The sequence below is a fragment of the Tigriopus californicus genome, chromosome 9 (assembly GCF_007210705.1).
Source record: "Tigriopus californicus strain San Diego chromosome 9, Tcal_SD_v2.1, whole genome shotgun sequence".
Classification (NCBI taxonomy): domain Eukaryota; kingdom Metazoa; phylum Arthropoda; class Copepoda; order Harpacticoida; family Harpacticidae; genus Tigriopus; species Tigriopus californicus.
Window position 1 is genome coordinate 10069964 of NC_081448.1, and position 21530 is coordinate 10091493.

General features: G+C 42.6%; 2 protein-coding genes across 2 annotated transcripts in view; one reads left to right on the forward strand and one right to left on the reverse strand.

Annotated features, from left to right (window-relative positions):
- Positions 1 to 701: 701 nt before the first annotated feature.
- LOC131886231 (DNA-dependent protein kinase catalytic subunit-like) lies at positions 702 to 12402 on the reverse strand. The gene is given in 1 exon segment (XM_059234499.1): positions 702 to 12402. A coding segment is annotated over 1 exon segment (11433 nt). The 5' UTR covers positions 12281 to 12402; the 3' UTR covers positions 702 to 847.
- Positions 12403 to 20740: 8338 nt separating this feature from the next.
- Positions 20741 to 21530, forward strand: part of LOC131886420 (mitogen-activated protein kinase 1-like) — a 6762-nt gene continuing 5972 nt past the window's right edge. The window contains exon 1 of the mRNA XM_059234746.1: positions 20741 to 21068. Within this exon, the coding sequence (XP_059090729.1) occupies positions 21002 to 21068 (67 nt within the window). The 5' untranslated portion in view covers positions 20741 to 21001. The remainder of the gene's footprint in view (positions 21069 to 21530) is intronic.

Consider the following 21530-nt stretch of genomic DNA (forward strand, 5'->3'; position numbering starts at 1 on the left):
GCCTGCGGAAGAACGAGAAGAAGCTAGTACCAACCAGATATGAAATGTGCTAGGTGTCCAAGAAAAAGCGAGCTGCTCCCTACAACAACGAGGTGGGTCCCTTACATATAGGACCAATGTGGGCTCCAAGCGTCCCTGCTCCAAGCCAACTCAGATAAAATAATTCAAGTCAAAGCAAAATTGTTGTGCATCATTCCACCATTGTATCGAACATGTTTTCTTAACAACTAAATTGGATTATACTCTGTTCCCACTCTTACTAAAACATCATTGCTAGGAGGACAGACTAATTGCATGAATGAATTGGGTCTCGGTGGAAAGGATATCTGACCTTAGTCAAGGCAAGACAACTGAATTTACGCCCAGAATTTCAGAGGCCCATAAAAAAACTTCAGTCATAGGATTTCATTCGATGTGAGATAAAACATTTCCAAAATTATCAAGGCTACAAAATGAAAGAGCTCTATAAAATATTTTTGCCATATTTGATGGAACCAAGCAGGGTATAAATGGATGTGAACCAACAGGTGTTTTGTTGTATTGTATAAAATGAATTTTAGGTGACTGCTTCCACTTGAACTCTCTTGTCCCTCATCATCGGTCTATGGCGTTGTTATTGAAGTTTGATGAGATGATTTAACAGGTCAACACGACAGTCACAAGGACATCTCTCAAAGTAAGCACGGGACAAGCTTCAAGAATTATCATTATTATCTTTATTTTGCATGAACATTTTTGAATTTGGTCGTAATATGAGATCTAAAAATAAAAACGTGAGGTGTAAGTAAGAGATACAAGTTTTCACTTTTTAAAGGCACTTTGTCGAGTTTGAATCCAGATGTTACGTTCAAATGTACGGCGCCCAACCAACAAAAGCACACCTTAGAATACTGGGATCGGTGGCCGCTTCCAGGAGACAATCCACTTGTTCTTCCGTGCTAAGTACACGAGATGAGGCGAGACTATTTCTTTTAGAATCTGCTTCGCCTAAAAGCACATTTCTCATACACTCAATTTGCGCTTTGTCACGATAACGACCGTGGCTAACTTCGTCAGTGGCCACTAGGCTCGGATGATCACCGGCCAATTTACGTTCCACAATCTCGACTTTTCTCTCTGGATAAAACTGAATCGAGTCGTCTTTTCCACTCGATGACCCACTTGAAAATTGGGCCTCGCGCGCTGCACTTTCGACCCAATCGAGAGTGGGTTCACGAGAGAATACTCGTAAAGCCGAGATGAAGGCCTCAGAATTGTCCTTGACTAATTGAAGGGCCCGAATCATCACTTCGCGAATTGGGCCTTGGCGCTCGAATGGCTTTATCAATTCTTGCATTTGGGGCGTCAATCGGAACGGGACCAGCTCAATAATGGGCAAATGAGCGGTCACACCAAAGGCGTAGCCAAAATCAATGGGTATACTCTCGCCGGTTATTCTTGAGATCAACAAATTGTCCGCATGACGATCACCAATACTGAGTAACCATCCAATGACCGAGTGCGTGGCATGAGTGCGAATGAAATTATCACGCATGAAGAAGAATCCCTCGGGGGAAATACTCAGATCTTGGAGACTATTAGAAAATATGGTATGATCCAAAGCTTGGGTCCCCGTCAAAAATGCATCTCTTCTGGCCTTTGCCGACATCTTGATCACCTTCTTGAAATCCTCCGGTTTGGCGCATCCAATTCCAAGTGGATTATTCTTTTGAGCCAGTGCTTTGTAAGGTGAAATATTGGGCACACACTCGATCAGACCACAACTTGTAGACAAAGGAAGTACGCTATAAGTTCGGATATGAAGTTGGCTACTTTGGAAGATGTCGTTGCACAATTTGAAGAGTTGTTCAATCCTTTCGTCCTGTCGCAAATCTTCACCACATTTGGCGATGAAGTCGTATTTTTTCCCATTGTCCCCGACAATTGTGAATTTGATGGGCTTTCTCAGAGATGAGAAGGGTTGCACTGTTTTCTCAAAATAGCATATTCTCACGATGTCTTCGAGATTGGGTTTTTGGAATTTCTGATATTGTCCCGGGAGCTCCACTTGCTCCACATGGTCGCACATGTGATAGGATTGAAGGAATGGGACGTAATCTTCCAGGAGTTTGGAAGATGGAAGACGCCGCATTTTCTCACGGACCTTTTCGGCTACCGCTCTGGGTTGGGTGGCTTTCTCTAAATCTTTTAGCACATCTTGCGATTCGTTCTGCATTTTCTGGTACAAGCGGCCATACATGACCTTATCAGTCTTGATTCGTGTCAAAAAGCTTTTCACCTCATTCACGATGGCCGGCTTTCCACTTGGGCTTTGGTTTTTCGAGGACGAAATTGAATCCAAGAGAGGTAAATATGGAATGCATAAATGGGAAAGACCTTCCAGAATTTGGGCTTGAACTGGCCCGGGATATAACAACGAATCAATCTTAGCGAATCTCCTATTGTTCTGGAACATTTGGAAGGCATGTTGAACAGCTTGTGGGTAATGTCGAGCAATCCTGAGAATAATGGGCTCGACAAAGGCAGAAATGGTAGTTCCCAGAAATGACACCAACTGGTTCGACCACATAAGAAAACACCAGGAGGGGACTTGCTAGGCTTCGTCATGGAACACTTGTCCCGCCTTTGAATCAGTTTTCATGGTTTTCTCCAGATACTCTAAAAGATTAGGGAACAGTCGAGCTGCTTTGACCGACCCGTTTCTCATGGCCTTCAAATGGCTTTGGAAGAGAATGGACGTCAACGCAGTTCCGAGTCCACTGGCTCCAAAGCTGCTAACAAGATTATGACACATACTGGCCAAGGCCATATTTCGATTAACATTATCCCCGGTGACAGAATCAAATGATTCAATATTGCTCATCATGAGTCGTTGGCGAAAATCTTGCAAGTTCTTGGGGTTCTTAACAAGATGTTTGAAATGATCGATTTTGTCTTGTTTCGTTAGCAAACCATGAACCTCGTCCAGTGTCGTCTTGGCAGGGAGTTCCGAAAGGAGTTGATCCAACGACCTGAGCATGTCCGTCCGGGCTATCACATACTCGTCCCGTTCGAGCTGGGTGGTCCACTTTTCCAATCCCATTAGACCAGTTCGGTAGAGAGCGTTGATTCGATCGCCCAGAGTCTTGTAGGAGGCCCCCAGACATTTGGCCACGGTCACTTTGCCAATCATGGCCTGAATCCTGGATTGAGCAAGTTTGTCGGTGTCGATTCCTTGCCAAAGGGCCAAAAATCGGACAGCTTCGATCCAGCTTTGGCGTGCAAGAGCCTCTTGACACCCATGTTCATAGTCTTTGGCCAAAATATTGTTCAAGTTGTCGTTTACATGCAAGGCGCCCATAGCCACCCGCTTGTCCCGGATTAAAATGTCTAAATGTTGAAGTGAATCGAAATCAGACAGATGATGAGGTTTGAAGGTAGACTGGTTTGCTTTGGAATGGAGCAATTCCTCAATTTGAGAGAGCTTTCTCAGTCGATGGAGATTTAAAATCATCTGGGGGACGCTGAAGCCGTCCATATTGGCCCATTCTTGGAGATACTTGTCCAAAGTTTGCTTCACGACCATCTCCGCATCAACAAACTGATTCTTCATCAAATAAGCTATTGCAAAATCTAGGCCGAATTGTTCGCGAAGATTTTTGGCACTTGCTTTGTTATCCATCAGTTTGAAAAGAGATTCAGGTTTGGATTTCGCTTCGGAGATTTGAAACAAACTCGCTTCAATAAACTTGGGCAAAACTCGCAACTGAGTCCATTCTGAATCTAAGAGACGATTGGGCTCGCCATCAACAATCATTAATGTCTCTTGCTCCAACACATCCCATTTCGACATCTTTTCCAGGGATTCTAAGTAGAACTCTTGATAGACTTGCTTCATTGCCTCCGAATCTTGATCGGCTTTCGTCAACTGATCATAGATCTGAGAGGCAGGTTCGTAATGAAGCAAGGATTCGTGATCCAATGCCTGAGAGAAAAGTTTCTGTTCAGAAAAGAACTGGGCTCCAATGCCCCGCACAGAATCCTCCTGGGCAAGACTTCGATAGAGTTCCATGAGTTTGACGTAAATATTCAGGTCATCCTGTGAAAATGCGACTTCCATTTGGCGATTCTTCTTCCTAGCTGGCGGGTGATGATCGCGCAAGTTCAACTGGTTTTCTAGAGTGAGGATACCCAAGCTTTCGAGATGAAGTGACCTGGCAATGAGGCTTACTTGTGCAATGGGAATCTCACTTGGGTTCAAGGTAGACACCAGTTCCAGAATGGCAGAAGTGAGAAATCGATCTTCCAATTGGATGTGACTCAAAATGTCCACTAGAGCACTCTTTAAGGAATGGGTGAAAGTGTCTGGAGCTCCTGCTACCACAATGGCCTTGATCACAGAACAGAGAATATATCTGGACATCTGCTCATCTCGTTTAGCTAAATTATTGATGGCTTTGATGATGTCTCCGGCCGAAATTTGAATATCAGGGAGCTCTCCCGTCCGATATTTGCGAACGAGAGTGACACCTGCGGATCGTTGACCTCGAGCATCCATTTTGTCTTTGACTTCCTTTTCTTGCGATCGGAAATGGATTCTAGCAAAGCGAGATTTTGCCCGCTCATACTCCGACTCGTTGTTTTGCGAAGAAGTCTGGAACCTCTTGGGACGCAGGCTTGAAATAGATGATCGATTGGACGGTCCTCGCGTGGAATTTGGTATCCCTTCATTTTCAGACAGCTCAGATGGAATGGATTGGGAATAATTAGCCAACTGGGTTTGTTCGAACTCCATGGTCTGTTGTGTGGCTCGAATGTAATAGCCTTCCGCCGTTTGGCTTTGAGAGAGAGTCTCCACAAATCTCGGGATTTTGCTCTCCTGCGTCTGATACCTCCACGATGTGTTAATGATTTGCTCTTGGAAATGGACTTGGTCGCTCAGAGGATCTGAAAATAGCTTCCGATCCATCTCGGGTGATCGATGACAGAGTAGGAACACGAGGTTGGTGGCATTGGGGAGGAAGTTTTGCTGACTAGATTCCGTCACGAAATCCTGGAAGAGAGTTGCCAAACGGACACAAGTGACGGGGGAAAGATCCGACTTGAGGTCCAAGAATTCAATTGCCTGGGTCACGATCGTTCCTTGCCAATCGCTAAGAGCCTCGGTAATCATTTGGATGGCCAGTTTATGGACTTTGGTCCAAGATAAATCATTCTCTGGATTGACTTTGGCTAGCAGAAAGCTTTCTTGAGCCAGGTCTAATCTCAACTTCCGGACCGCATCTAGTGCATGATTGGAAAAGTTTTGGCACAACTCCACATACTCAAGAATTAGTTCGGGCTCCATAAATGGCAACAACTTGGTGAGGATCTTGAGAGCTCGACCCTGAACTTGACCATCGAAATGATGCAAGAAACTTTTTATTCCGATGAGATTAAGCTCTTTCGGAATGTCTTTGGGCGATTTCCCAAAATCTGGGGCACAAGCAGCAACGATCTCCAATCCATAAATGAGCTCTTCGCCGAACTTTTTGGACAGAGAATAAATGTACTTCCGATAATAGTTGTGACAGATTTCTGGCACCCAAGTCTGACAATGATAGAGACAGACTAGGAATTTGCTCGCATTAGCTTGGGAACCTCCAGCAGAGATCGAATTTAAGCGATCTTCAACGAGTGCAAAAAACCGGGATCCATTCTCACTCTCGCGGTAAAACTTCAGACCAAGTCCAACAGTTTGTGACATCTGTACAAACTGAGGCCTTCCCGCTTGTTCCAATTGGGACAAAACGGTGGACCAGAATTTGGAGAAGTCTATCAAAGCGTCATTATGAATGGGATTCAATCCATGGCTCAAGAATATCCCAATGATTTGTACCACAACAGCACGTTTCTTGGGATGGTTTTGAAATTGAGTGAACAACTCATCTGAACAAGCTCTCAAAATGTGATGCCAACTTTGTATCAATGTTTTCATGAGTTCCAGCAGATGTTTAACCACCTCTCGGTTCTCGTTTTCAACAGCAAATTTCGCCAAAACATCCACTAACACGACTGCACACGCTTTCAAGTTCATTTCACTTTCCTTAGGGGCCAATTCCGGAGCCCAAAGGGCCACCAAGCTCATCAAATCCAGCCAAACCGAATTCAACTTCTCGTCATTGTTCCAAATAGTCTCCTTGGCCAAACTAGGAAGCAAAACCCGGCCTAGGGTCTTTCGGTATGGTTCCAAGTTGTCCCGGCAATTCCACAGAAGCTTCAATAGGAATATTCTAGCGTTCTTGGATTGGGAGGTGTCACTGGCGGCTTCGATAACGCATTCCAGCCACTCTGGTAGATCACTTCTCTCCGCTGGGATTGTTTTAATGTCGAGTAAGTAAGTGATTGTTCCCACAAGAGGAGCCATACACTCATGGGCATTCATGTCATCGCTCTCGAGGGTCACATAATTGGATTTCTCCTCTTGACTCATAGAAGTGTTTTGAGCGCTTGTTTTGGGCTTGTTTTGGGCATTCAAAGTCACAGAGCTTTGAGTAAAATCGTAACTGGTGATAGCTTGACTCATGGACGAATCGGACAAGTAATGGCTATCCAAGGATGTGCCAAAGAACTTTTGCGACCGATCCTCAGCACCAGACAATCGTTTGATCTTTCGAATGGCCACAAGTTTGGCTTTCATGGGTTGCAAGGTGTCGGTTTCGATCGGAAAATGGTACACCTTATTCGGGTCGACAATGCGACTCCAAATCAACTCGCTTTTGCTCACTGCTTCTTTGAAAACGTAGTTTTTGAAGAATTTCTCTTCAGTTTGAACGCATGAGATCACAGACATCATGGCATTGTAGGCACTGCAATGATAGATTCGGAAATACTCTTTCAGTTCCTCAGATCCATCCATAACCTCGGATTTGACACTCTGAAGCATTCGTACCAGAAAGATGGACATTTCCTTTCCGGTCATGGTGGCACCCTCTTTCACCTGTTTTCTGCTCTGTAAAAACGGCAAAGCTACTTTAGCTATTTCCGAAGAACTTGAATGCACTTTTTCTATGGACAGTTTCCCATAAACAGCTCCTAGGATCTTGAAAACGGTGATTTTTGTAACTAATGTGTCGATTCTTCTTTCCTCTGTTCCAGACATGGGCAAGAAAAAAGTCCCCAAGAAATCTTGTATCCGTTTAACGCAGAAATTAACGAGCGCCAAATCTCGACTGCCTAAAAGTAAGGGGATCAAAAATGTCTCAAGAACTCGAAGCCTCACTGCACATGGGTACTTTTGATCCTCTTGAAGGTAAGCAAAGGTCGCCAAAAGAAGGCTCTCTTGCTTTCTACTCTCCAATTGATGCAGGTTAAGTGCGATCTGATTTTCAATATCATTGGCTCCTCGATGACTTTCTTCACGGACCACAATGCCAATCAAGAAAGTGAGCACTTTTGTTGATCCCGTTGAGATGAAAATCGAGGCTAACTTTTGGATACACTCCAAGTATGTCTGGCCCTCGAAAGAATTGATATCATATTCGCGAGAGGACAGGGGGAAACTGGAATTGGCAAAATCGTCCAAGGCTTGACTCAGATCGAAATCGGCATGATCGATGAAAATGAAGAGGAAATCCAAGAGAAGGGCTTTAGATTTCAGGTCAAGCACTTTGGAAGAAAAGTTCTTGGCGACAAAAATCTGGAACGCGGATGACCTGCCCAAATCTGTCTCGTTCATAGACATGAGTCGACGGAAAATGAATACTAAAGAGAGCAATACATCTTGGTTTTGTGAGGATTGGGATTGAGCAGATAAAACCGACCAATGGTCAAAAACACACTGCACAACACCTAGGTTGGGTTCTTTGGGATCAACCGACATTCGGCGGTTCATCTCTTGACAAAGCTTTAAAACCAAAGTCAGAAGGAAGCACTGATCCCCATTATACCCCTCCACAACTCTTTTGAAGGCTTGGCTCATGATCTTCTTGTTGACATGTCGGATCCAAACTCTTGTCACGCCATGCTTTTTCAATTGGGGTTCAAGAGCCTCTAGACATGAATTGAGCTCGACCTCATTTGAAACGGCAAGGCCCAAATAAAAATCAAGGACTTGAACATTAGGGGCCGTCTCTTCCGTTTCAAGGCAACTACGGATCAAAGGTGGCAATTTCCCTCTCCAAAATGTCACATGACCAGTATGAGCTAAGAGTTGATAGCCGGCTAAGGCATGTTTGCACGTTGAATCAAGGGCTTCCTTGGTAGAGGTCTTGATCACATTTTCAGGAAGGAGCTCAACAGGAATATCCGAGAACACCCCTGAGAAGAGCAGTCCTTGCCGTTTGGCAAAGAGCAGCAATCGTTCCAAGGTTTGTTCCAATTCGCACAAGCTCTTTTTATTCACATCAAATCCCATTTCAGAGGGCGTCAATGTAGCTCTGAGAATGGCGGGCCACATTTGATTGGTCCAAAGGGTTTGGATATGACTTTTCTTGGAAAAATTGCGGATAAACGCAAATATTTGGAGCACCAAACCGCCGAGACGTTTTTCAAGCGCATGGTAATCAGTGAGATGGAACTTGGCCTTCAACTTGAACAAATAGACGAATCCTTTGAGGGCCATTTGGATGCTCTGCTCAAGAGACTTGGACAAGAAAACAGCCGATTCGTCAATCAAACTGACATGAACTAGCCATGAGTAACATTCCACAGATCTCACTGCCTGGCTCAGCCAAAGTTTGAGTTGTCGCATATCCATTTCCAAGAGATCGTTCAATTCAAATTCCTGATCCAAATGTTGTGCCACAGCTTCTTCGATATTCTTTTGTCCAAAAGCCTGCTGAAGGCATTTCAACTTTTGAAGCTTTCCCTCCGCCAAAGTTTCAATAAGTTCAATAGCTTTGTGTCGAGCATCTTCATTAATATGGAAAGCGATGGAGGCTAGCCAGCCCAATAAGGCTTCCAGATTGGAGCTTTTCAAATCTTTGGGAACGTTTCGACAACTTGATCCAACAGTAGACCATTGTCGATGTTTTTCTTTGATGATTCTGGCTAAATGCTTCAAAGACAAACTTGCCACTTCCAAAACCGTCGTCGACCCACTCAATGACGAAAGGTCTTCGCGGGTTTGCATCAAACTTTTTATAACGTGAACGACAATTTCAAAGGTAAATTCTTGAGCTAAAACACTTTCCTCCCGAAATGTTCGGTACAGGTGGTTGAAAGCCAAGGACGCACCTTGTCTTTTCATGGGATTTGGGTGTAGCCAAAATGAGTAAAGCCTGAGGAAAAGGGCTTTAGGGTTGTGAATTTTCTTGAGCATTTCTTGTTTGGGAGTTTGTTTGATGGACCATTTAAGGAACTCATTGAGGTATTTCGCCGATTCTTTACGGACCAACGCGTTTCCTTCGCAAGTCAACCCGTACATGATGGCATCTAAAACCAAGATGGTTTCTGGTTGTTCTTCCTTTGAATTCCTGGTGAACCAATGAATGCATTGTAACAGGAGGGGCTTGAACAAGTCCTTGATAACAACGTCTCGATCGCAGGATAAGACAACAAACACCGGGAACAACTTCTCAAAAATGGGCATGAGAGGTCTAGATTTCTTTAGATCTGTAGTGGAAGTAGCATTTTTGCCAATCACAAAAACAGACAAAGTATGAAGCGATTCACTCGCAGCAACCCGAGTTTTCCTTGAGCTTGCATCCAAAGCCAAATTCAGGACTCGGGGGAAAAAATCATCAAGGAATATGTCCACCCGTTGATCGGGAAATGGAATTGAAAAGGGCAAGACTTGGCCTTCGTTCCAACGGACAACTTTTGAGCCGACTTCTAGTTTATCAGGAAGAAGACATTGCAGTGTCTCTGAATTCAATTTGCCCATGAAGAGGAGAATCTTTTTTTGAAGTCTTTGGAGTTGCGTATCCGATCCAATGTCCAAACCATCTGGTAATTTCTTGAATTTCTGCTTAGCCTTCGATTTGGTGGTAAAGCCTTTGATTTCACCATTCAACGCATCGCCACTGAAGGTCTCCAACCTGTTCTCGACGAGAAATTTGTTGAGACTCACAATCAAAGGCCGGAACATCATAGACGTTTCTTCCTTTCCCAGTTCCTTAAGCCACATTTCGAAGGACTGGATTGCCTTTTCGATCAATGCAAGGTCGGTCTTGGCAATCCCAAACATCAGACGTAATGGATATTGAAGTTTTCCTTGAAGAGAAGCTACCACGGCTGCAGGTAAAGCGATGATGAGCTCAAGGCACGAGTCTAGTAACTCATCTTCGTAATTGGGGATGAACGAGCACAATTGCCAACAAAACTTGGTCAGAGACTCTTTCAATTGATCGGAGAAAGACATCTGAAATAATCCACTTTGGCTACCCAAAGAAATTGTAAGGCTTAGACATCGGTACACTGAACTGATTTCCGGGTTCTTCAATGACAGAGCAATGACTTGTGACAGGACTTCCTCACACCAAGGCAAGAACCTCTTTGGATTGGTGGAGTTTAATGTGCTTGTCATGAGTGTGACAAGATTAGCCAAAACAGTAATATCTTTTATAGACTTAGGAGCAGGTTCAACACTATGGGGATCAGGTTCCATGGGATTTTCCAGATCATCTTTTTCGGAAAGATCATCTTTCAACGAGGCAAATGAAAGATCAAGTTTCAAGAATATTTTCAAGGCACACTTCACAAAGTGGTCATATATGACCTGAGAGATTTTGGAACCCTTTTCAGACACTAGATGGATCCACAATGTTTTAAAGGAGCTTACGGACGTTGGAGGTGCTCCGTTGATTAGGGTTTCATCTAGTTTAGTCACCACCGGATACGAGCAGCTTTCTAAAATACCCCGAAAAATGATTTCGGACAAGAAATCGTCATCACCATCTGTGCTTGGCAGACGAACCACCTCAAAAGCCTTAGTCACGGATTGCTCAGCAAACTTTTGGAAAGGCTTGGGGATCTTGGGGTATTGTTTGATTAAGTAAACCACAATTTTCTCAAAAAGCACTTGACAAGAAGGAGGAGGGTCTGTGGTGACCAAGACAATATGACTTAAAGCATCCACGTAACTAGGAAGGTGAACGTATCGTTCTTCCACTTCGACAGGTTGCATAGAGGGATTAAAAAACACCTCTTCCGTTCTTCGAATAAGCTCGAACAACATCTTGCGAACATCTTCTTTGGACAGTATCTTTTGGCATGCTCGGGCTAAATGTCCGTAACCTTGGATAGCAAAGGCGGTGACCTTGCCATGCGAGTAATCCTTTTGCCGCAAGATTGTTTTGAATTTGTCTAGCAAGAAATTAATGCACCGCAAATTGGGCTCCAGCGTCAAATGGTCACCCACCACTTGTAAAAGGCTCAATATAGCAGGGTAACCCACCCGGTGATCATCCCGATTGCGGGCAAAGGCCCAACGGTAGAGCTCATCATACCAGAATTCAATGTCTTCGGTCACATAAGCATGGAACACTTGGCAATGATGCCCAATCAACTGAACTCCCGCTCGTCGAGCAGTCCATCTTTTCTCGTCGTCGCCCTTAGGACATACCCGTCGTAGACAGTCATATAATTGTTCATACTCGGCCGTTTGTTCCGAGGAAGACAAGCCAAAGGCCGTCAAGTAATCATCTAAACCAAGCAAAGCACCTTCAATGACGGTCAAATCAGGTGAACGTACTGTACTTCCGGTTTGACGGCGCAATTGTTCCAGAAGATTGTGCAGAAGAGAATCCTGGAAATGCGACAATTCGGCAGTATGTGAGCGACAAAAGGCGCCCAATGTGATGTTGAGATGTTTAATCAGATTGGACGGGGTCTTACTCGGCCCTTGACTCAAAATGGTCAGGAGCTTTTGAATAGTGGCCGAGACTTTGAGACGATTCGACCAATCCGGTCCCGAACATACACGGATGAGAGCTTTCAACAAAGCTAATCCGCTGACCCGCGACCGCGAGGAAGGGGCGGAGCTGACCAAGAACAAAGCGTAGCGTTGGCTTAACTCGGCTTGATCCCCACTTAAGGGTTGGGCAAGCAAAAACTCGGTCATGACACCCAAAGCCGCCACATGTACCTCGGTCGCTTCTTTCTTCAACACGCTTTTGAGCAAAAAATTGAGAACCAACTCGCTCCACACCTTTTCGATCAGCCATTGGCGATGAACTTTATCGATCGATCCATGGCTCAAAAACTCGCCTAAAGCCAGCCAACGACCCGCCAATACCGACAAATCCGGGGAGGCGCTCTGGCTTTGGCTCTCGATATCGCCCCATAATAAGGCCAGGCCCTCGAAATTGGAGTGGGCCATGACGAATGGAGGAGGTTGAACCCCTTACAAGACACTACTTCCTGGGTCCGTAATCCCAATCGGTGGTTGTCATGACGCCGTCGAGGTTGAACGAGGAGAGTAAATGAGCTGAATGAACGATTGATAGAGGCTAGAGACCAAAATCAGGACAAGCCATGTTTTGATGACGTCAAACCTTAGCCCAAACACTCATCAGTCAGCTGATCAGCTAGACGGACAGGGTGTGTGTATCATCAGTAAAGAGATTGTCGGCAGCTTTGACAAAGGCTAAAAAACGGCAGGAGAGTCGCTAAGGTGGCCAGATAGTCGTCTACGATAGTTATTTTTGAAAATTAGCATTATTTCAAGGCCTCTAGCATGGTTTTTTTTTACAAGCATTGGTCTGATTTTCAGTATTAACCTATCATTATTTACAGGGTCCAAGCATTGTGAAATCTTGCCTAGCACTTAAGCATTTTCCTTGCATTATTTCAGTGAAAATATGACCAAAAAGGAAAAAAAGCAGAAAACAGTCTCACAAGGGAACTAAACTTGGCGGTGTTAACAATGTTCTTTCATTGGATCCATTTGCCATTCCATGGCATTGATACGCTACGTTGCAGCCAAAAAGTGATTTCCATGGAAATGTTTACCTTATGTTAAGGCAGATTTTGCCAAATTATGCCATTAATTAACCCAGAATCAAGAAATTGATTAAAATAGTCGATGCATGTTCAAGGACCGAGTCTCAATATTTAAGTAAACGTAAGTATTGGTTAATTTCATTGTAATCTAAAAAAACAAAAAAATTAGTGTTAATTTCATAGCATTCCGAAAAAAAAATCTCCTCAGACATTTGAGATAAACCAAATCAAAAGTTTCAAAAATAGTAAAATATACTCAAAATAAAAAAAGGTAAACAACTACTGAACTTTATGGATAAATATACGATATTAAGTGCAGCTTATGGTTATGTCCGCTTTGAATTATGATGCACGCAACAAAAAAAGTATCTTGTTTATATGGTCTAATCTCACGCAAGAAAAACATTTTTTGACAATAAGAGCAATCTTTAAATGAGTGAAAAAACCTTGTTCAAATCCTGAAATATATATTTTTTGCTCAAATAAAACTTTTCCTCACTTTTTGTTGTCCTCTTCAGATTCTTGGGGTACAAAATTAGTTACACTTTTGAGTTCAACAAGTGCATCAATTTTTATTGTGACGTTCTCTTTTAAAGATTTTTTCGTTCCTTATTTTCCCTGCATTTTACAAGTAAAACATTTCAAAAAATTGCTAGAACATACCCTGTCAAAGAGTACCAAATGTAATTGAGTTTTAAGACTGAAATCCTTCATGACCACCATAAATATTTTTTATCTTTTTTAAATTAGCATTATTCTACCATTTTAGAATTCAAATGAGCATTTTTTAGCATCGAATTTGCACGGGCTAGCATCACCGGCTGAAAAAACATGGCCAGCCAGGCCCAGCCTGATAGTCGCAACAGAAGAAGTTTGACAGGCTCTCGCTTTCTAATTTCTAATGGAGACTTGGCCAAAAGAAAGGTTCAATGAGCACCAACCTAAGGCACCAACCGAGCCTGGCCATGGCCGGGATAAAGGGACAGAGAATGTGAAGGAGAACATAAACATATAAGTTGGTCCCTTTTGCCCGTCTTGCCCGTGTTTCCTTTCTTTCATGAACATTGAATTCGCCCCATTCGCCCTAATCAAGGCTGAGTCACCTGTTAACATCAGGTTTAGGGTGACTAAGTCTGTATCTTTGGTCGGCGGAAAGTTTTCAGACTCTGATAATCGTTTTTAGGGTGGATCGCCTGCAACTTAGTTTATAACAGGTTCATTCGCACATGACTGTAAAATGTAAACAAAACAGCTAGCGCACCATACGGCCAAAACTGGTACCCGGTCTTTGGTTGCAAAGGAAACGCATCTAGAGAGAGTATCAGAGCGTTTCCCTATTAGATCTGAGGAAGAGATGCAAGCAAATTCTAGAATTGTGACACTTTTTGAGGGGTTTGAGGAAATACAAGGCGTCGAATTACGGAAAGCCATCCTCCAGAAAGGCCGAGAAATGGTTCATCCTACCCTTAATGTTTGTGAGATTCAAAATTCAGATATTGTCTCTGGTGAGGTGATCTCGTCAACAATTATTGGAGAATGCCTTTGTGAGATGTCCATCAATGAGAAGCCATACCAAATAACATTCAAAATCTCGCCAAATTATCACGCCGTCATTTCAGCTAGATGCAGTTGTGTAGCCGGAATTGACTGCATTTGTAAACACAGTGCGGCCATTTTCCTTTCCGTTAACAATGAGCGACCGGAGGGTTGCACAGACAATGAGCAAGCATGATCAAAGCCAAGTGAAAAATTGAACAATTTGTACCCCAAAGACCAAAGTATTCAGAAGCTGTTTTGCAACAAAGAGCCAACAAAACAAGATTACTCTGGTTCCAGTTGTGATATGGACAAGGTATTAAATTTAATGAAGAAACACTCTTTGCACAACAGCTCAGTCTTCAAAACACTAACGTGTGATGGATCACGCCAGGAGGACATTCCCCCAATAGAAATCACAGTGAGCCAACAAGTCAAAGTTATTCTTTGAAAGCCAATTTCAAGAGTCGAGCCAGAGCCCCAAATTTCGCAGATGATGACCAACAAGCACTAATGTTTTTTATGAAAAAAATATCAAGCAATCAGCTCAAGATCCATTGGGCATTTTTGTGGACACTCTTGGATAAAGTTTGAATCCTTGTTTGTTTTTGCACAGAAAGTTTCGTATTACAGCATCAGTTGCTCGAAAAATTGCCAAGGCATCTAGGAGAAAACTGCAAATCAAATACTTTTTAGAAAACATTAGACCTACGAGAGCCATGAAGTATGGACCTGACATGGAGCCAATTGCAAGAAAGCAGTACAAAGTCCACAGCAAAACAAATGTCCATGATGGTGGGTTGACAGTCAACCAGTCCTTGCCGTGGCTTGGGTCTTCGCTGGACGGGCTCATCATTGAGGATGATGGGAGTGTAACAGTCTTGGAAATAAAGTGTCCAAGCAGGTGCGAAAATGGTCAAATTTATGTGGACTATGTCGTTAATGGGCAACTTAAAATAACGCATCCATATTACACTCAAATTCAAATGCTTCTGGCTCAATCAAAACTTTGTCACCTTTTTATTATTTCCACGGTTGATCACATACTTGTTCGAATACCATTTGACAACAATTTTTTTTTTAGAAAATTGTAACACATTTGGAAAGATATTTCTTTCAAGATCTCCTTCCAGTTTCCTTGAATCAAGGTTTCTTTCCAAACCTTTTTCTTTTTTGCAATCAAATGCAATCTTCAGATAAAATGTATCCTTTCATGCTCATGTTTACTTATTTATTTTCAGTCCTGCTTGATCAGGTCATTCCCCATATTACACAAGAAGCTGATGACATATAAAATGTCGTCAATATGCTGAAATGGGCACAGCTCCACAAAATACATGCATTGAAAGACTTTCATTTGGGCAATGCACCTCTCAACGTGGACTCGAACTGAAGCACATTGATATCTAGATTGATTGTCCTTGGTAGAAAATTATCGTGTTTTTTTTTGCTTAAATGGAGGCATCACTAAAAGGCCGCCTTGATTGCTCAGATCACCCTCAATGCTTGGAAATCCCTTATCTGCCAATACAGCATCGTCACTTTCAATTAAGGACGCAAATCCAGACTTGATGGTGGCTTCTGTGTCGGTTGTACGGCCACCAAACGTTTGAGAGATGAACATGATTTCTCCAGATGGAGCACAACCAACCAAAAATTTGATGGTGTGTCTTGATTTGTAGTGGCTACACAGGGGCGTTTTCCATTTGAAGCTACTACATAAGTACTTAGCAGGGGATTTCAGAACAATCAATGATGATGCAACAACTCAGATACAAGGCTTTGAAACTGGGTGGTAGACAAGTTTTCACTTTATCCTTACTGAACCAAATCACTCTGGTTTTGTCAATTTCGACCATGACAGCAAGAATATCTGAAAATATTTGGCTGGCAAAATGTTCTCCTATATCAAATATACCACTCAAAGACAAATACAAAACATTCAACTTCAATTTGACCAAGAATAATGCAAGTTTCATTCCACGACTTAATATCTTTGGATAAATCAAGAATGTAATTGAACAAGTTCTTCTGAATTCCTGTCATGGCGACAAACTTTGTCTGTCATGGAATTAAAATCTAGAAGAGATCCAAATTCGGGTTCTTTTGGCAAGGAATGACCAAAGTCTTTCTGTTGAGTGGTTGACGTCTGCAAACTAACATCTCTTGTGCCTCTACTCGTAAACTGAGTCCCCTTGTGGCACACAACTTTTGTGCCCGTGATTACCACTTCTTGGTCAAGTCCTTCTTGAGTAACTTTAAAGCCGGTACACAAAGAACCAAACCCTTTGAAAGTTCGGCAATATTTTGAGGGTGAATGTTCACTACATCAATTGAGAGGGTGCATTCAGTCGCTTTAAAGCAAATGTCACTTGTTTTGGAACTGGACCTGGCTCTTGCTCTTTTGCATCTTTTCACATTTTGCAATGCTTTTGGGCGTTGATGAAAAGTTTTGAACACACTTGGACTGTAATCAGGATCACTCTGAGTGGGGCTGCTCTTTCCAGAAATGAAATGATCAGAGCAAATATGGCTTTAGTTGATTGGCTTCCATTCCTATCCATCTGGATTTACTCGTTTCAATGCTTAGAGCCAAAGCTCACGTTGTTCCACATTTTTTGGGGGAAAGCAAAATAATTTCACTAAGTCATGTGAGCCTTGGCTTTTTGATGACAGCCAACTGCAGAGCAATAGATTCCTCCACTTTTTCTATGGGATATTTCTTCCAGATTGGTATTCATGGCTCCCACATACTAATGATATGTCAAACTCCGTCTACTATTGTTTACATTTGGATACTTCCCTACAGATCTGTGCAAGTGTATAGAGGGCTCTGCTACAAACCACAACACACAAGCCAATAAGCGTTGAGTTCAATGGGGAAAAAGTGGTGTAGTCGGCTGTAATCACATTTTGGGATGTTGAGACAAAAAAGAAGGCTTGAAGAATAGAAGATGATGGATGTGCCTCAGCAAGAATCGTCAGGACAACATGATAATGGTAATTTTTCGACAAACCTAATCAAATCTCAAAAAAAACCAATGGCTAAGTGCGGGGTTAGTATTGGTCAAATCTTCAAAGTTGACAAAAGAATTTGTTTGAAGACTTCAAAAACTTTGCCTAAAGAGATCTATAAAACAATCCAACTCATTTGTGGTGTGTTACGCCATGCTAGTGAAAGATTCTTGTGTTGGTGAGAAGAAATAAATCGCAAATGGACTTAGATGTTAACATCTGTGAGACTAAAATCTAGTTTTGCACTGATTATAAAACACGTTTTTGACGTATTTGAGCTAACAAATGGCGTTTAACAATTGATTGTAAATGGCAAGTTACATTATGCAATTGAACTGTCAGGAAAATGTCATGAAGTGAAACTTCAACATTTGAAAACTAAGCCACTGAAACACCAGCAATGCATTGCAACTAGAGGGCTAGTCAGAGAAACAACACTCAGGAGATTTCTGAGATTTTCTTTGATTCCTCGCGGCTACCTGGTGTGTCTGCTGGGATCGGCTTTGAACACATTTAGTTACGTAATTCTTAAAATCAAGTTCCAAATTCAGGGAGCCAGTGAGTTAATGGCTCATTTGTCTGCTTTAATTGAAACTGCGTAACGCAAGAGAAGTCGATCAGCCTGACACCCTGCTGCCCAACTACCAAAATGTGTTCAAAGCAGTCTCAAGTGGCTTGGGTGGAGTGACTTTTCTCTGACAAGCCCTCTAATTGCAACTATTTCTCAAGTGTTCTCTTAACAGTTTCAAGTCTCTCTTGAACAGGAATGAGAATTACTTAACACCATTTTCTACCAGCTGGCAAAATATGGCACAAAATCACAAAAAATAAAATCTTTTGACACCTTTGAAACACTTTTTTGTTATACTTGCGTGCCCTTGAATGTCTGATTTTAGCATTGATGAGTTGGGAAGGGGATTTTGCATAGATATGACAGATAATCAAGATATCAACGGAGCCTGATGGCCTTAAAATTTTTGCCACAACTATCAATCGATCATGAATAGGGTTGCCATCAGGCTTATTTATTTTTAGTTAAACTGACTTTTTTTAATTATCTAAATTTTAAGTCTGACAAATTGAAACATCATTCTGATTTGGATGACTAGTTGCGCGTTCATTTTAGATGCTATTCAAGGCTTATGGATAATATTTTTGTTGTTAGGAAAAATGCCCCATATTTCACAATGTTTATGGATTTGGTCGAATTTTAGTTAGCTTCAGACTTGTTTGCGTCTAAACTGTGCACATTACTTATCAAAGAAAAGTTCAAAGACTGATCTAATTGTCATAGTCCCTAAACCAGTATCAATATTTGAAGCTATGACCTTGTACTTATTCATGTTAAAACTTTACTTTTGTGGGTTTTTTCTATAAACATGCTGTTTGCCAGATTGATGCCTTAACAAGATCATTTTACTTAAAGGGGAGGCAAGTTTTGAGTGTTAATAGTGCTGGGGCAAGTCTGGCAAAAATCAGGCTTGTACAAGTCCTTTAATTTTTTTACTTTTTACTGGACTCTCCAAGTCTAGACTAGAGTCTGGCAGAGGACCTGAGTATTTACTAGAGCCAGTTCTAGCAAAAAGACTTGCTTTGCGAAATCTTAAGAAAATGAATAATTTTTTTTTGGCCAGTCCGGACTTGAGCCCTTTCTAAAAGACTTGAGTCCGGCCAATATCTCCAAAATTGAGTAAAAACTTGAGTGCACTCTAACTCAAGTCCGGACTCACCCCAGCAGTACTGTTTATGCCAATAAAGTGCAACAGTCTTTCCTATATTCTATTTTCTAGAATACATTTCACTCCTTTTGAAATTTGTAGCTTGATTTTATTCAAATGTGTGTGGGTAAACATTTCATTGAACGCAATGAGGTTAACACGTTGTATTTCAATTTGCTTAAAGAAGCTGGGTTCTGCTACCAACCATTTCAACTTTCTTGATTCATGTTAGCAAACACATTTTAATTAACAATCTTTGCATGACCCGCAAGCAGCGATGGCGAAATTCGACTTTGCAGGAATTTCTGCCACTTTCTGCCACCATTTTCTGCCAGGTGGTCAAAAATGGCTTTTAATAATTTCCCATCCAAGTTATATCCTCGTTGGCAAAATTCGACTTTGAAGGAATTTCTGCCACTTTCTGCCACCATTTCCTGCCACCTGGTCAAAAATGGCCTTTAATGATTTCTCATCTCTGCCCGCAAGTATTGCTATCTCTAGTAATTTGAATAAAAGTCATTTTGAATTGAGAAGCAAATTGAAAACGCAATATGTTTGTTCTAGGAGTTATGTTGTTTCAAAGATGATGTAATCTATGGTGTGAACAATTGAATTTTCTTAACTACCCAAAACGCATTTTGCTTCTTTAATGCATGGACTCCCAATATTGTGGGGAAAGCGTCCTTGTTGTTTTGCAGTCCAAGTTTTCTGATTGAAAAAAAGAAAATCACTTTATGGTTACCTTGGAGCAGTATCGGGGAATGGCAAAAGGATCCAGTCAACGATCGAACATTTAAGCAAGCGCTGGTACCAGCAAAAAAACTTGAAAAAAACTTGCCTGCCAATGCCAGTGATGCAAAATTGGCGTTTCAAACTGGTGTTAAAGAAGCTGCCCTTTCCGCATATAGCAATGTGAATTGAAAGAAGGGTCAGCTTCTCGAAAACATGTTTGAAACCCCAAGCTTGCATCACTGACAATGGTACCAGCAAACAAACGAACCTGTCAGAGCTTGCCTAAAAATCCCCATAGACGGCCAAAATTGTTTCCCTTTTGAGATTGTTGTGGTCTTTTCTCTTTTCTGCTCTTTTGGACATTTATGGCAAAATAATGCTACCTGGGCACCCTGATGACACAGGCAGTGCGGACCGGGTCATATTAAAAACCATCCAGATGAAAGAAGGAAGAACTCTAGTAATAACTGTATGGTGCGAACACTTTTGCAATTCAAAATACGAGGCAGAGGACTCTGTTCAGTGCTCAGTTCCCTGTATTGACCGATTGAGCTACCTTCTTCTATATATTTATACTACTACATGATCTAGTCTACCTTCTCCATCCCGTCTATTGGGGCGCGCTAGCGACTCCCTGACTGACTGTTCCTCTCACTCTTAGCCTTGGTCCTCCTTCCCATAGTTGCTGAACGTGGTTGGATCTTAGTGCAGGCGCCTGAGTGTGTTTGTTTGTGTGTGTGCGTCGGGGCTACTTCTCTTGTGGAGCTAAGTTCTCTGACTAACTAATCCGTTGAGCAGAGCTGAGGCTGATGTGTGGCTAGCCTTCTCGCCTTTTCCCCGCCTGCCCTGCTTTCATGTATCAATCATCGAGGCGTCTTTGTACATCAGTAGTTCACCATCACAAACACCCTCGGTCAGGACAATCCTATCCTCATTTCCAACACTGTATGGACTGGAACTCACCGACATAGCCGCGCTACCCCAATATCCCGATACCCCGTGACCCAGAAGTGACCAGGGGGTGGAGTAGGATCCACTGGCCCTAGCGTACGGTAGCGTGGTCCCGTGAGGCTCCAGCCCCCTCACTCCATTTTCCGATGGAGTCAACCGCCGTTCCAGCCTCAGCCCCGACCTCCTCGTCGGAGGCTCCGAAGGCCACATCTGGTACGTCCACTCCGACAATGTAGACGTTTGAAAAGAAACAGCTATTAGTGTTACGGCGAGTCCGGACTCAAATCAAAGTGCACTCGCGTCTTGGACTTGGTTTTGGAGAATTTAGCCTGACTAAAGTCCTGACTTGTCAAAAAATACATATCATTTTTTCTTAGAATGAATGACCTGAGTCTAAGAAGGACTTGAGTCCTTTGCCAGACTCACGTCCAGACTTGGCGAGTCTGGCCAAAAGAAAAAAAATCTAAGGACTTGCACCTAGCACTAGCATCTATGACCCTCCCACGATGGTAGCCGAGTGGTCTAACGCACCTGATAGAGGCAAATCATGGTTTCTCAGAGGGCACAGGTTCAAATTCCACCTTCAGAGGCAACACCGTTTAACCAGTTACAAATTGAGAGGAAGGTGGTTCATGAGGTCAGATCGAATCCCAAATCCCCCAGAGGGTGTTGGTA